The sequence below is a fragment of the Quercus lobata genome, chromosome 2, assembly GCF_001633185.2.
Source record: "Quercus lobata isolate SW786 chromosome 2, ValleyOak3.0 Primary Assembly, whole genome shotgun sequence".
NCBI classification, from domain to species: domain Eukaryota; kingdom Viridiplantae; phylum Streptophyta; class Magnoliopsida; order Fagales; family Fagaceae; genus Quercus; species Quercus lobata.
The window spans coordinates 88,161,477-88,175,216 of NC_044905.1; the positions used below are offsets into that span (position 1 = coordinate 88,161,477).

Here is a 13,740-nt window from a genome sequence, read left to right on the forward strand (position 1 = left end):
GTTTGGTTGTGGCACAATGAATGATGTTGGACGTGTGGATTTACGTGGGTCCAAAATCCAAATGGATTAAAGAAAGAGCAATTCTACTACCATATAAAATGTCATATAAAATGTCACAACTTTTACCATAACTATCTTACATAGTAGATTGAGACTAGTTGTTTATCACTTTCACATAGGCCCATTATTTTTTTTTTTTACTACTCATAATTTGCTGTGGACAGTTGTGGTAAAAGTTGTAGTTAATTAAGTTGTGATTATAAAAATTTTGTAGGAGAAAGTATAGTGTAAGGTACTCCTACATGGCTACCTGGTGAGTTGAGCCGGATTCTACCTCCCATGTCTTAAGTGCATGGCAACACCGGGCTTTGGTTGTCTTATGTGCATGGGAACACCAGGCTTTGGCTCAAGTCCGGAAGTTTTTTATATATTAATAATAGGCAAAAATGTAAATTAAATTTGTTAAGTTTGGTTAATTGTCATTTTAGTCTTTTAAATTTTATTTTCGTCATTTTAGTCCTTTAAAACTAGTTTGGAGAGAAACTTTATCCTTTTCAAATTTCAATTATTTACTTTCGTTTTTGCATTGTCATGGTCAAATAAGTAAAATAGAAACTTTTATCGAGGGTAATGCGTTTCTCCTCTGCAGATTGCTTGTTCAGTGCCACTGGTTTAGCATTTCTCCTCTACAAGATTCAAATGGTTACAGTGGCTTGCACTCCTTTAGCTTTATATCTAGTGCTACATTTCGCCATGAATTTTTGTAAAATTATTGTCTTCAACTATGCCCGTAAATGCTTGCTGCAGGTTGGATGTGTCAGGCTAGTTTAAGACCTTACCCATTTTTAAGGTTACTATGTTGAATATAGTTTCTTTATCACATTCTGACTGACTGTATGAACCGAGAGGCTTTTTCTCCCAGTCTGCAACATATAAGATTATTTATGTTGAAAATAATCTAGATTACATCCATTTTTAAAGCTTAAGAGCATAGAGAGAAGGTGGATTAGATTATAGCAGCTTGCGAAATACTGAGGTTCTATTAAATTATATCCTGTTTTGGGCAGCATAGATGAAGCTTATAAGATGATCATAATGGTTTTTTTTTTGGCTGAAAAAATGGTCATAATGGTAGATATATAGGAGTTTAAGTCTTGTATTTTGATTGTGTGAAAATGGTTTGAGTTGGTATCCCTTTTGGGTATGCTGTTCTTGAGGTAGTTTTGATTATAGTTCTCTCAAAGCTGGACAAAATATGTTGTCTTATTGAAGCTATAAAACTAAAACAATTCCTTAAATCAAAAGAATAATTTTATGTAAGAAGAAATTTTCGAAATAACAGGAGTTAACATGATTGTTTTTAATAAGCACATTTTTGGAAGTTACTCTTCCGCTAGCACAAATAAGGGAAATTATCGTTGGAAATTATAAGAAGATGCCGGCTTCAAATAAAGTCATACTTCAAAATTTCTCATCCAAGCACTTCATATAATGGTGGAACAGAGGCTAGTATAATGACTGATACTAATTCTGAATAATCTTGAATTTAACCTTTCAGAGCATAGAGTTGTAATTTGAATGAAGAAAAACTAGAATGCATTATTGAAAGGAAAATTACATTTCACAAGCATACAGAGAATGATATTCTTATGATGCAATAACAGCCATGGCAAATGTTTTATTCATCCACAATATGCAGTTAGTCAAGGCCTTAAGCAATGATCCATGGAAGAAAATTTGTAGAAGCAAGATCATGTTATCTAAGGCACTGAAAAGAGTGACAAAAGCAACACCTCGTCCAATTGATATTAACCTTAACATGTATTTGATCCAATGGCAGTGTTTTGACTGTCAGTCTACAGAACAGGAAAGGTAATCAGATCTATAAAATTTATGTGGTGTATGACCATGCCTAATTGCCTACTCATTCTCCTATCTTCTTGGCCTCTGTCTAGAAAGAAAATTCTGTATGGTGAGAACCTTGTATTGAAACCGGAAATATACATCTCTAATCCTTTGAGGTAATGACCAGCAATCCCAATGCGCCAATAATTATATACTGCAAGAAGACATGGTAATTTAGTTTCTACTTTTAAAAACAAACAATTTAATTTCACTACAAGTGCCAAGCCCATGGAAGGTTACATAATTTAAACTGCATGAACTGTTTTTGTTGTAAGAAAGGGTAACTGCATGATTTGCAGCAGTTTTCAGAACTGTCTCCTTTCTATCTATGGAAATGAAGGATTTGCATGTCAAAAGCTTTGAAATTTCAACATAGGCAAACCTTGATTATGGGTTTTTCAGTCATGATAATTGTCATCCAACCAACGTAAGGCAAAAACCTGCATGGAAAAGGAATATAATTGATCATGCAGATGAAAGAAAATCATTCATTAGTTTTTTTTTTTTTTTTTTTTTTTGGGATACAATAAATTGACAAGTTTTGACCATATTTGGATCCTTGTGGTAGAATGGCAAAACCTTTGGTTTCATGGATAATTGAGAATGTACAGGCTATGCACAGATAATCTAATGGACAAGATTAGCCAAGGCAAGTCCCCAAGCATGAGACGTGACCCCCACAAAGCCAACCAAATAGATCTCTCATTGATATGCCCATGCCAGGAAGAGGTCAGGAAAGCAAGCAATGAGGGACAGAGGTTCATTTCCGCAGGGGAGACCTGCAAGTCCAGTGGCCATCAGCAGCTAGCTCTTGTGTGGTATTGGGTGAAATGAATACCATCTGCCTTGCAAGAGTGTGCCACCTAGTCAACTCCCATGCATGAGGCCCAATCCCATGAAGCCAACCAAATGAATGTCTTCAGCACGGCCATGCCAAGGCACATGCAGCACCTCAGTAAATATTTTATCACACTCACTCATTTAGTCTCATTATGCTTGATGTGTACACCGTGGAGAGATGAATGATTTTACTTTTGAAGATGTGGAAGCCTAAGTGGTTCAAATGATTGTCCTTTCTCTTGTAGATTTTATTGAATCTTCTTATTATTTATTTTTTTTTTTTTTGGTATTTAATTCCCATTCTTTTGTAGTTCTTCATACTGTTTTGTGCATATCATGTGTACATGAGGTAGTTCCTATTTTCCAATAAAAATTATGACTATAAAAAAAAAGTGACATAAACTGAAATTCATAAAATCAACTTATGGTATCTCTAATATAAGTTGATCTGTGATGCCCATTTAAAAACTTTTCACTGCATAACTAAAATCTATGTAACACTCTGAAAATGCTTTGATCTGTTGAAAAGTTGGTGGTAAAAAAAAAGGTATTATTCCACGTGTGAACTTTACCCAACAGCTCTCCCCATGACATGGTATCGTTGCACCCAACGTTGGCCCTGAGCGTACAATACCCTGTCATCTTTAGGATTATTGTCTCCTGATGAAATTAGCAAAGGGAAATTAGTGTCACCAAACGTGTGGAACTTGCTAAAAAAATATCATATGATTAAAATCACACATACAAATACTGTCAAGCTAGATTTCAATTTGAAAGAATATGAATTTCATGGCAATCTTAGGTTTACGTCCTATGCAACCCCATAATACAGTGTGGGGTTTTTCCCTTTCTTTGCTTTCATTCTTTATTAAAAAAATAAATAAATAAATGACTGTCAAAGAAGAATTTCAATGTTGAGCATTGACAAGAATTTTTTTTTTAAAAAAAAAAGACTTCATTCAACCTTTTAGAGATAAATAATATAGTACCTTTTGTGAGGATATAAACTTCTCCAGTATCTTGCCGCTCATGAACCTGACACAGAATAAAAGATGCATTTATAGCACTGATATGTTGTTAAAAACAACAATGAATAGCTAGAAAAGGTGCTAGATAAGGTGGTGTCTGAACCCCATAATGCTTTTGTCAAAGAGGGACAGATCCTGGACTCAGAGTTGATAGCCAATGAATGCTAGGATAGTCAACCCAGATCAGGCAAACCAGGGGTGTTGTGCAAGTCAGATTTGGAGAAAGCATATGATCATGTGCATTGGAAATTTTTGTTATATATGCTTCGTAGGTGCGGATTTGGTCCTAGATGGAGACATTGGATATTTTGTGTATTTCCACAGTTCGATTTTCGTGTATTCCATAGTTTACAGGGGTTGACAGGTTGAGAAAGGGAAATCCTTTATCCCCTCCTTTGTTCATTATTGTTATGGAAGCCCTTAGTATGATGTTGGAGAGAGCTAGGAGAGGCAATTATATTTCAGGGTTCTCAGTGAGTGGACATTCTGGTGGTTAATTAGAGATCTCACATCTCCTCTTTGTGGATGATATGCTGATTTTTTGTGGAGTGGATCCAGAGCAAATATGGCATTTGAAAACAGTGTTTGTTTGGTTTTAGATCATATCTGGTTCTAAGATAAAATTTGGGAAAATCTGAGCTGGCTCCAGTTGGAGATGTTCCTTCCGTTAATGTTTTGGCTGGTATTTTAAGATGCAAGGTTAAGTTATCCATGACTTATTTAGGTCTCCCCCTAGGAGCTACTTTCAAGGCGAAAGCCATATGGAATGGTGTCCTAGCGAGAATGGAGCAGCAGTTGGCTAGGTGGAAAAAAATTTATCTTTCCAAGGGGGTCAAATTATGTTGCTAAAGAGTACCTTATCCAGTCTGCCTACCTTCTACTTATCTTTGTTTCATATCCCAATGAGCGTCTCTAGGCATATAGAAAAATTAAAGAGGGGCTTCTGTAGGGAGGGATAGGAGATGAGTTTTAAGTTTCACTTGGTTAATCAGACGACTATTTCTGCACCAGTTCAACATGGGGGGCTGGGTACTCATGACTTGGTTCTTTTTAACAAGGCTTTGTTGGGAAAATGGTTGTGGAGATATGCTATGGAGAGGAATGATTTTTGGAGAAAGGTAGCAGACAGGAAATATGGGGTTGGTCTGTTTTTATCAAGAAAGGGTGGGATGCTTTCCATTGTTTTGTTAAGGTGGGAGATGGCTCTCATATTAAATTTTGGCGTGATCCTTGGTGCTAGGGACTTCCTTTGAAAAGTAACTTCCTAGAATTATAAAGTATTGCTCGTAATAAAAATGCTTCAGTGGCTGAGCTGTTATCTTTTTCAGAGGATAGTTACATTTGAAAAATCAGTTTCATTCGACCAGTTCAAGATTAGGAGTTAGAGTTGGATTTCTCCTTTACGGATCTGATATATTTTTTCATTGAGACCGAATGGGGTGGATGAATGAAGTTGGAAACTCTCTTTTCCGGGGGGTTTCAAAGTTCTCAAAGTTCGATCTTATTATAGGGCATTCACTAATCCGCCATCTTTTCCATGGAAGCCATTGTGGAAACCAAAAGTTCCCACAAAGGTTAGTTTCTTCCCTTGGATAGCAGTGTTGGGAAAAATTTTGATTGTTGACAATTTGCGGAGGTGGCAAGTGGTTGTGGTGCAATGGTTTTGTATGTGTAAGAGAAATGGGGAGACTAATGATCACTTACTTCTACACTGGGGTAGCTCGAGGGTTGTGGAATATGGTGTGTTCATTATTTGAGGTTCATTGGGTCATGTTGTCATGCCACATGGTGTTGTGGAGCTTCTCGCTAGTTGGATAGGCAAGTTCAACAAACTCAGATCTTATGGTGATCTGGAGTATGATCCTTCTCTACCTCATGTGGGGTATTTGGAGGGAAAGAAATGCACCCACTTTTGAAGGGAATGAAAGATCAATTCATGATTTTAAGTTTCCTTCTTTCAGACTGTTTGAGTGGCCAAATGCATCGAGTTTTTTTACCTTCAGTTCTTTGCCTGATTTTCTTGATTTTTGTACTTTCATTTCTATTAAGATTAGATATTCTGCTAGTATCATAGCACACTGCCTGTGTGCTTTGGTTCATTTTATTTTCTCATCTTATCCATGAAGTTTTTACTTATCTATCTATCTGTCTGTCTATATATATATATATGAATATGACTTGGTGGAGCAGAAGTAGTAAATTATTTACTTCATTGATCACAGCAAAAGTTATTGATGTTGAGATTTTAATATAGGAACGACTGAATATAAAAGAAACCCAAAAAGCATTAACCAACTGATTTACTGAGGTAAGACAAAACCAAAAGGATGCAAAAATAATATTGAAGAATAGTAAAACTAAGGATAAATAACCTAAGAGCCAATATCTAGACTTGCTTGGAATTAGCATTAAACAAGAGAACAAACCTAGGAGTCAACAAGGTTGACTAGAGTTAGCACCATACCATTCCAAGATAACTTTTATTAATCAATAAAAGTGTCTTCATTGGAATACAATACTGTTTTATATAGACTACTAGGACTAAACCCTAATTCTAATTATAATTGACTTCGGAAATCCCAATTATTGAATTAGAAATTTACTCTTGGCTCTAAGAAATTAATAAAAAACTAACAACCTAACCAACTGAAGGTCAGGCCTTAGTGCGATGGCAAGTGCCTTCCAAAAAAATTTAGGAGAAAAGCTGCCTACCAATCTCCTCTCCTAAACCCTACAAAAGTGGAAGCTTGTGCATTGGGTATGACCTTTTCCTAATAACCTAATTAACTACTTAGACCTTTTACTAATATATATGATTGTGCATGTAACTAAATCTTCAATTCCCAGTGGTTTTTCATCATTAATTTGGGGATGTTAGTTGATAATTCAATACAAATCACAACTGCCCACTGCAGATGGAAAAATTGCAAAGGTAGGTAATATGATGGGCTTGCTCCTTCCTTCTTCTCGGTTGGTTACCTTGCTTGATGTCTTGTGAATGAAGTTATATACTTCAACTTATGTTAAAATGGATTGGGTTTTTGGCCTTGGATGCAAGTATGTTTCCAAGTGTTTGCATTGCCTAGGCTTCCAAAGATTCTCAACTATTTTGGAGTGTCCGGCAAACAGCTACACCGTACTGATATTATATCATGTTGATATGGTAATAGCAAGGACAAGTGAAGGCTGGGTGACATTGAATAGAAGCAACATAGAAATGGAAGACAACAAAGCTGTCAATTGAAAATCTTACCTTAATTACTCGGTGGACAATCGGAATATCACGTCCCTGAACAATGTGCAAAAGTTACTGTTAGAGCATCCAATCTAGAAGCTTAAAATTTTAAGTGGAGATGCACAATCAGCACATAAACCCACATCAAATACAACACCTTGTGGGGCTTGTATTAATACCCCCTCGAACAAAGTAGAGAAAAACAAGCCTAGCAAGTGGAGTTAAAGAACAATGTATGGATAGCAGGGAGGAGGGGAGGAACATACATCTACATTAAAGACGACGATTTCTCCTGCACGAAGAGGGTCCTTGCTCATATGCAAGAACAAAATGTCACCCTGCAAGAGAATCAGATAGTTATGCCAAATAATAGAAGCATTTAACAGTTAAGCACTTCACTACATCTACATAAGAAGTGTCATACAATATCTATATGAAAGATTCCTATTAATTCGGTTTTATAGTTAGACCCCTCAGTGATTAACAATGTGGAATTAAATTAAATAAACATGTAATTAGAGAATAATAATAAATATATAATCCAGCAGTATATATATTCACAATAATATGCCCAGCAGATTATATATTTTGGCCACAGATATAATACCAAAGCAGTAAAAATATTGGTGACACAGAGAATGGTCACAAAGTAGAAAACAAAGGTTAATATTTCCAATGGAAAAACCACTACAGGGGGAGAAAATCAGTTTCGTCGAAAATCACTAAAGAGAAAGAGTTACATTGGTAATGATTCACAAAACCTTTATAGCCTAGACCTATGCAACCTCTGTAAGCGCCCTACTTTCCTTCCTACTGCAGCACTCCCAGAAACTCTGGAATTGTTTTTTAGTGATCTCCTTTGAACAAGAACCTCTGGCTTCCCAAGAACCTCTTGAATATTTTCTCAGTGAACCCTACTAGACTTGGACTTAGTGGTTTCAATCTCACTTTGCTCACAATGGGATTGAAATTACATGTATGTACGTAAAAAAAAATTTATGATCTTGGCTTAATCAATGGAATGTAAAAGAATACTCAATATCAAGAACAAAAACAAACTGAGGGAGAGAAGGATTTTCTTTTTTGGCTCTCAAAACTCTAACACTCACAGCTGCAAAACAATGACAGGATCTTAAGATTTTCTTTTCTTTTCTCTCTCCTGGTGCTCTCAAAAATGTCAGCACCACCCAGCCTAAACAGAAAGCTCTGCTTCTATATTTTTTCTACACAGTCAGCCTTACAGAAATGAAAGCACAGCCCTTCCTTTTGTTCCACTGCCCACACGTGCTATGTTTAAAGACCCTCAGCCCCTTGTCTTTTGATTTTGTGTCAGCCTACTGCACTCGACAACCCCACTGCATGCATTTAATGTAGCTTGCATCCAGTCACTAGGCATGCTTAAAACAGAAGGATTCCAGCAGCTTCCTTTAAAAGCTTCATGGAATTCAAAAACTTAAGAGCTTGCTTGAGTAAGTTTTTATTGGCTCAAGCAAGAGGACCTCTTTTGCTTGAGCAATCAAAAACAGGGAAGAGGCCAAATCTCTGTCTGATGGATTTCCTATTCATGCTACAGTGATTACTGGAGCAAGATTCTGCATATTGGAATATTTTGATGCAGCAACTGTAATTGGATTTTTGGATAAAAAATTTTCACCCTCATCTCATTATACTGTCATGGATATTAGCCAACTTAAATCCTAGCACTATATACATCAAAGATGGATCATATAAAAGTGAAAACTGATACAAGCAGCCATTAAGAATCAAGCACCATGTATATAAGTAGTGCTTAGAATCTCCACTTTCACATGAATGTAGGCATTCACTGCTTCATTGTCATAAAATAGAATCTCTCATACAGCTTTTTCAGCAAATAGTCAAATAAAGTATTTTATAAAAAACCCAAGATCCTGTGTTGTTACTGGTACAACTACCAATTTATGGCCATCATCTGCCTTCTTCCAGCAACTGCTATCATAATTTCATAAACCCCAGTAATCTTGCATAGATTTTTTTTTTTTTTTTTTGCCAAGAGCCTTGTAGCTCGATTGGCACCTCATAGTGTTTCTAACAAAGACATCCAGGTGCAAATCCCTCCACCCCCAACTATAGAATTAAAAAGATAGTATTAACAGTCAAAAACAGATTTTTCTTTTCCCCTGATTCGTAAATTATAGGCGCACCCAACCCATGACCTCACCCGCCACCTAGGACTTATAAGGACTGGAGGCGCCAGTTGAATTAGAGCTCATTGGCATATAATTAACAATAAATATAAGTTTTTTCACTATTTTAATCCAACTGATGAGATTCCTCACATGCTTGATTGACACAGTACAACCATTCTAGACAATTTGATCATTTACAATGGAGAAAACTGAAGCAAACACCATGATTATGATAGCAAGAAAACATCATTATTAAAAATGAACTGCATTAGATGCACAACTTGTAAATGCAGCTGCATTGGACCAAAATAGATGTCTCAAGATACATCAAGCACTTTGCTACAATAAAATTAAAGGAAAAAAAAAGTTATATTCTACTAAAAGACTTACTCTTTGGAAGCCGGGTTCCATGCTTTCAGAGAGCACAACTACAACAGGTGATTCACTACCAGTTATACATATTAGTCCTTTCCATATAATGAGAGCTGATGTAAGTATTAAGCCTGAAAGAGATCACCCAAAAAAAAAATTTTTTAAAAAGGCCACCGTTAGAACATCAAGTAGTAAACAGAAACTTTACAATATTGGCTGTGCATTGAACATCATGTACAACCAACGCATTTTTCATAAGAAAACAGAAAATCACATCCCCCCCCCCCCCACTTTTGTTGTTACGTAATAGTGGCGGATTGAACCCCGTTCCTGGTACAAGACCACACTAGGGGCACGTTTTGTATATTGTAATGGTGAATTAGGAATTTGAATCATTATTACAATGCATACACGCACTCCCGTGGATTTTGAATCCATGACCTCACTCACCCTCCACCTTGCACTAAATGTGATGCCTATGCAAGTATTTCATCATTATGTCTGTGCAAGCATTTCATTGCACTGTGTGCGTGTTTGGCACGGCTTTTGCCTTTTGTTTCTAAGCTTTTATGTATGGCTTTTTAAAACCTTGATTTCTCTTACTTTTTTTTCACTCTTTTTCCAAATACAATATATTTTAGCACAAAAAGTTTTCAGCAAAAAACTAAAATAAGTTATTTCCAACCAAACAAACAGTACGGCTTTTTAAAACCTTGATTTCTCTTACTTTTTTTTTCGCTTTTTTTCAAAATACAAGTATATTTTATCGCAAAAAGTTTTCAGCAAAAAACTAAAATAAGTTGTTCCCAACCAAACAAACAGTACATTATAAATTTATAATAGAAGGGCTGAAATGCATCAAATAGCACAATAATATGACACACTCTTACAGCTTGCTTCAAAGCCCACATAATGCTCTTTCTTCTGCTACATAACACAATAACATTTAAACTCCCCACCCCACCCAAAAAAAAAAGTCAAAATTATTGGATTGTAAATCTCCTTTACAAGATTTCAATGAATATAGTATCAAAAATAAACCTATAACAAAGTCACAAGAACATGTAATCAAACGCATTTGAGGGTTGAAATATAAGAAGCAGCTTTAGTGAGAACATGTAATGTAGAGAGTAATTAATAGTAAAGATAATGTGGGATAAGAGAAGTGGGATAGTACGGACCAAGATTGACAGCCTGAGAGAGAGTTTGTCTGAGTTGAATGGATTTGATAGAGTCCACGCCCTCTCTGATCCATTCCATTTTCTTTTTTTTCTTTGCTTCTTCTGATGGGTGTGTATGTAAAAATATATGAAATATGAAAATCATAAGGACGCACGCTAAAACTTTGTTTTGTTTTTGTACAGTGGCTGCTGTTGTTTGACTGTATCAGGTAGAACGTGGCACAATCAATAATGTTCGGCCATGTGGATTTTTGCGGGTCCAGGGAAAATAATAATTAATACAGGATATTAATAGATTTTCTTGTTGAAAGTCTTTTTTAATCAGTAAGATCAATTTATTCTTCTTCTTTTTTAAGTGAAATAAAAAAAAAAAGTGAAATAAAATTAGATAAAATATTTTGAGAGAATTTTAATTTATGGTGTCCAGGATCTATTTGGAATCTGTTTATTTTGTTGAAACTGAAAACTTTTTGCTGAAAGTACGGTAGATAAAAGTAAAAATTAGCTGAAATAGTACAATGAGACTTATAAATAGTACCAAAAAGTGTAATGGGACCATGAATAGTAGCAAAAATAAGCTGAATAATAAAATAAGTTGGCAAAATTAATCGTGCCAAACAGACACAAAAAGTCTTTGTTTCAAATTAAATCCCAAAATTTTAGTTTTTCTAATTGAAGTTTCAAAATTATGAAACTGTTTCAATTTAAAGCCTTCATCAGTCTTAGTTATTCTGCATAGTAATGGAATAGGGGAAAACGAGAAACTTTGAAATGGATTTGGGTTTCTTGCCTTTCTTTGGTTAGTTATTGTCCACAATAACATAGATGACAAAGATAAAAACTTCAAAATTAATACAACTTCATAAGGTTGAGATTTTTATTAGCAAAATTAAAATATGGACCTCATTTAAAAACACAATATATACTTTGAGACTTTTCATATAATTTCTATTAAAAATTGAACATAACAAAAAATTTATGTTGAAAAATAGAATTACTGTCTTTCACTACAAAACCAACAGATGATTTTAAATGTATTTTGACAAATACCTTCAGTCAATTCATTTAGTTTCTAACTGAAGGGAGTGTTTAGAACTCTTTGAGTACTTTACTATTCTCTAAATGTGTGTAGCCTCTACTGTTCCATACACACCATGTAATTACAATGAAGAATTCCTTAGAGGTGACCTTAAGATGCTAGTTAGGAAATTTGAACCCAGGAGCATCTCATGGATCTGATGAAGTTTTGGGAACCACTAGACGAACATGTTGGGGTTTCATTGATTATATCTTAAGTAATGCTAGAGATAAAATTTTCATAATTGCTAAAATGATACACTATGATTAGAATAATATCATTTTTGTGGATTTCAGTTAACTCAACTAGTAAAATATTTGATAGTTGAATAAGAAATCTAGAGTTCAATCCCCACCTACACCAAAAACCAATTGGTGTCTTAGTCTGATAATAAAGAGATATTATCAGGAGCAGATGTCATAGGTTGAAACTATTTAAAAAAAAAAGAATAATATCATTTTCACATGAGTTATTGTTGATGCAATTTTTATTAGTACCAATTGTGAAACACCCCCTAAACAATTATGTTGTTGCACTAAGACCCCTAATCTTATTTAAATTTTGGCCAATTTAGTACAACAAGTGTAATATTGTAGCAAATAGCCCTTTTTATCAACATTTTGTCCAACTTACTAATGGAGAGAACACATGACTCTCATGTGAGTCACAAAAAGCAAATTATAAAGGAAACAAACAGAGAGGATGTTATTCGATCATGTAGGTTTTGTTGGGAGAGGGGTGTGTGGATGATTTGGACTCATAGATTATGATTCGAGGAATTATTTGAAAGGAGTTTATATTTGAGATCGGTTTACACTCTGTTTGGGAGGAGTGAAAGAAAAAATTATTTTGTAATATTCATTCCATTTCATTGTTTAGGAGTTTCAATGGAGAGAATGAAAAAACCGTTCTCCTATTTGAGAGTTTTAATGGAGAGAATGAAAATACTATTCCCTTCTTTGGAAGTTCAACTTTTTTTTTTTTTTAATGAGGGAATGAATGAAATAAAAAGAATTATTTTGGAATCTTTCTTCCATTCCATTGTTTGAGAATTTTAATGGAAGGAATGAGAAGGTCTTTCCATTCCTTTGTTTGGGAATTTAAGTGGAAGATAATGAAATTGGTAGGAGGAAACATTCATTCCTCCCGTTTCCCTCAAAACCTCAAATGTTCATTTCTCTAATATATACACACATATATATATATATAAATAGCCAGAGCTGAAAGAAAATTCAATCTGGAATTCAATTAGAGTTTAATTTTGCGCTATATGTTTCATCTAATCTAAACTTTTAAATTTTTGTATCAAGTAAATTGATTTAGTGTAAAAATTGGATTTCAATTAGAGTTTAATTTTGCATCACGTGTCTCATATATATATTTTTTAATTTTTGTGCCAAGTGAATTAATTTAGTGTAGAAAATGAGAAGTCCAATATAAATAAACCTAGGTAATATATATATATATATATATATATATATTTTTTTTAATAACCAAAACTTAGAGAAAATTTGATTAGAATCAAAATTAGATTTTGCCTTTGTTAGCTTTTCATACAAATAAAATTGTTTAGACTTTTGCTTTTCTTTTCTTTTTTTGAACTAATGAGTATACTTTTTATACTGTTTATATTTAAATATTTTGTATGTGAAGATTTTGAATGTAACAAACTATAATTGAGCTACACAATTCCATACACCTATCTCCATTCAATTTAGGAGATATTATTGAACCAATTTATTATTTTATTTTGTGTTGTATAGAATTTCACGAACAGTGATAGTGAATTAATATTGTATATGTAGTGTCTAATAGTGATTTTCAAAATTATATACATAACAACAGTGTAATGAGAAACTTGGCACAACCAAAATCATTCAAATTGCAAGGAAAAATTATTTTAGTACCTCCAAATGTCCTAGTTGAATTAATG

General features: G+C 34.4%; 1 protein-coding gene across 1 annotated transcript; it reads right to left on the reverse strand.

Moving 5' to 3' along the window:
• Positions 1 to 1,650: 1,650 nt before the first annotated feature.
• On the reverse strand, positions 1,651 to 10,874 carry LOC115977055 (signal peptidase complex catalytic subunit SEC11A-like). The gene is made up of 8 exons (XM_031098690.1): positions 10,730 to 10,874; positions 9,567 to 9,679; positions 7,275 to 7,346; positions 7,027 to 7,062; positions 3,735 to 3,780; positions 3,318 to 3,405; positions 2,288 to 2,345; positions 1,651 to 2,059 (listed from the first exon to the last, which is right to left on the reverse strand). Exons 1-8 carry the CDS (start codon positions 10,872 to 10,874, stop codon positions 2,009 to 2,011), a joined length of 609 nt encoding a protein of 202 aa, XP_030954550.1. The 3' UTR covers positions 1,651 to 2,008.
• Positions 10,875 to 13,740: the final 2,866 nt, after the last annotated feature.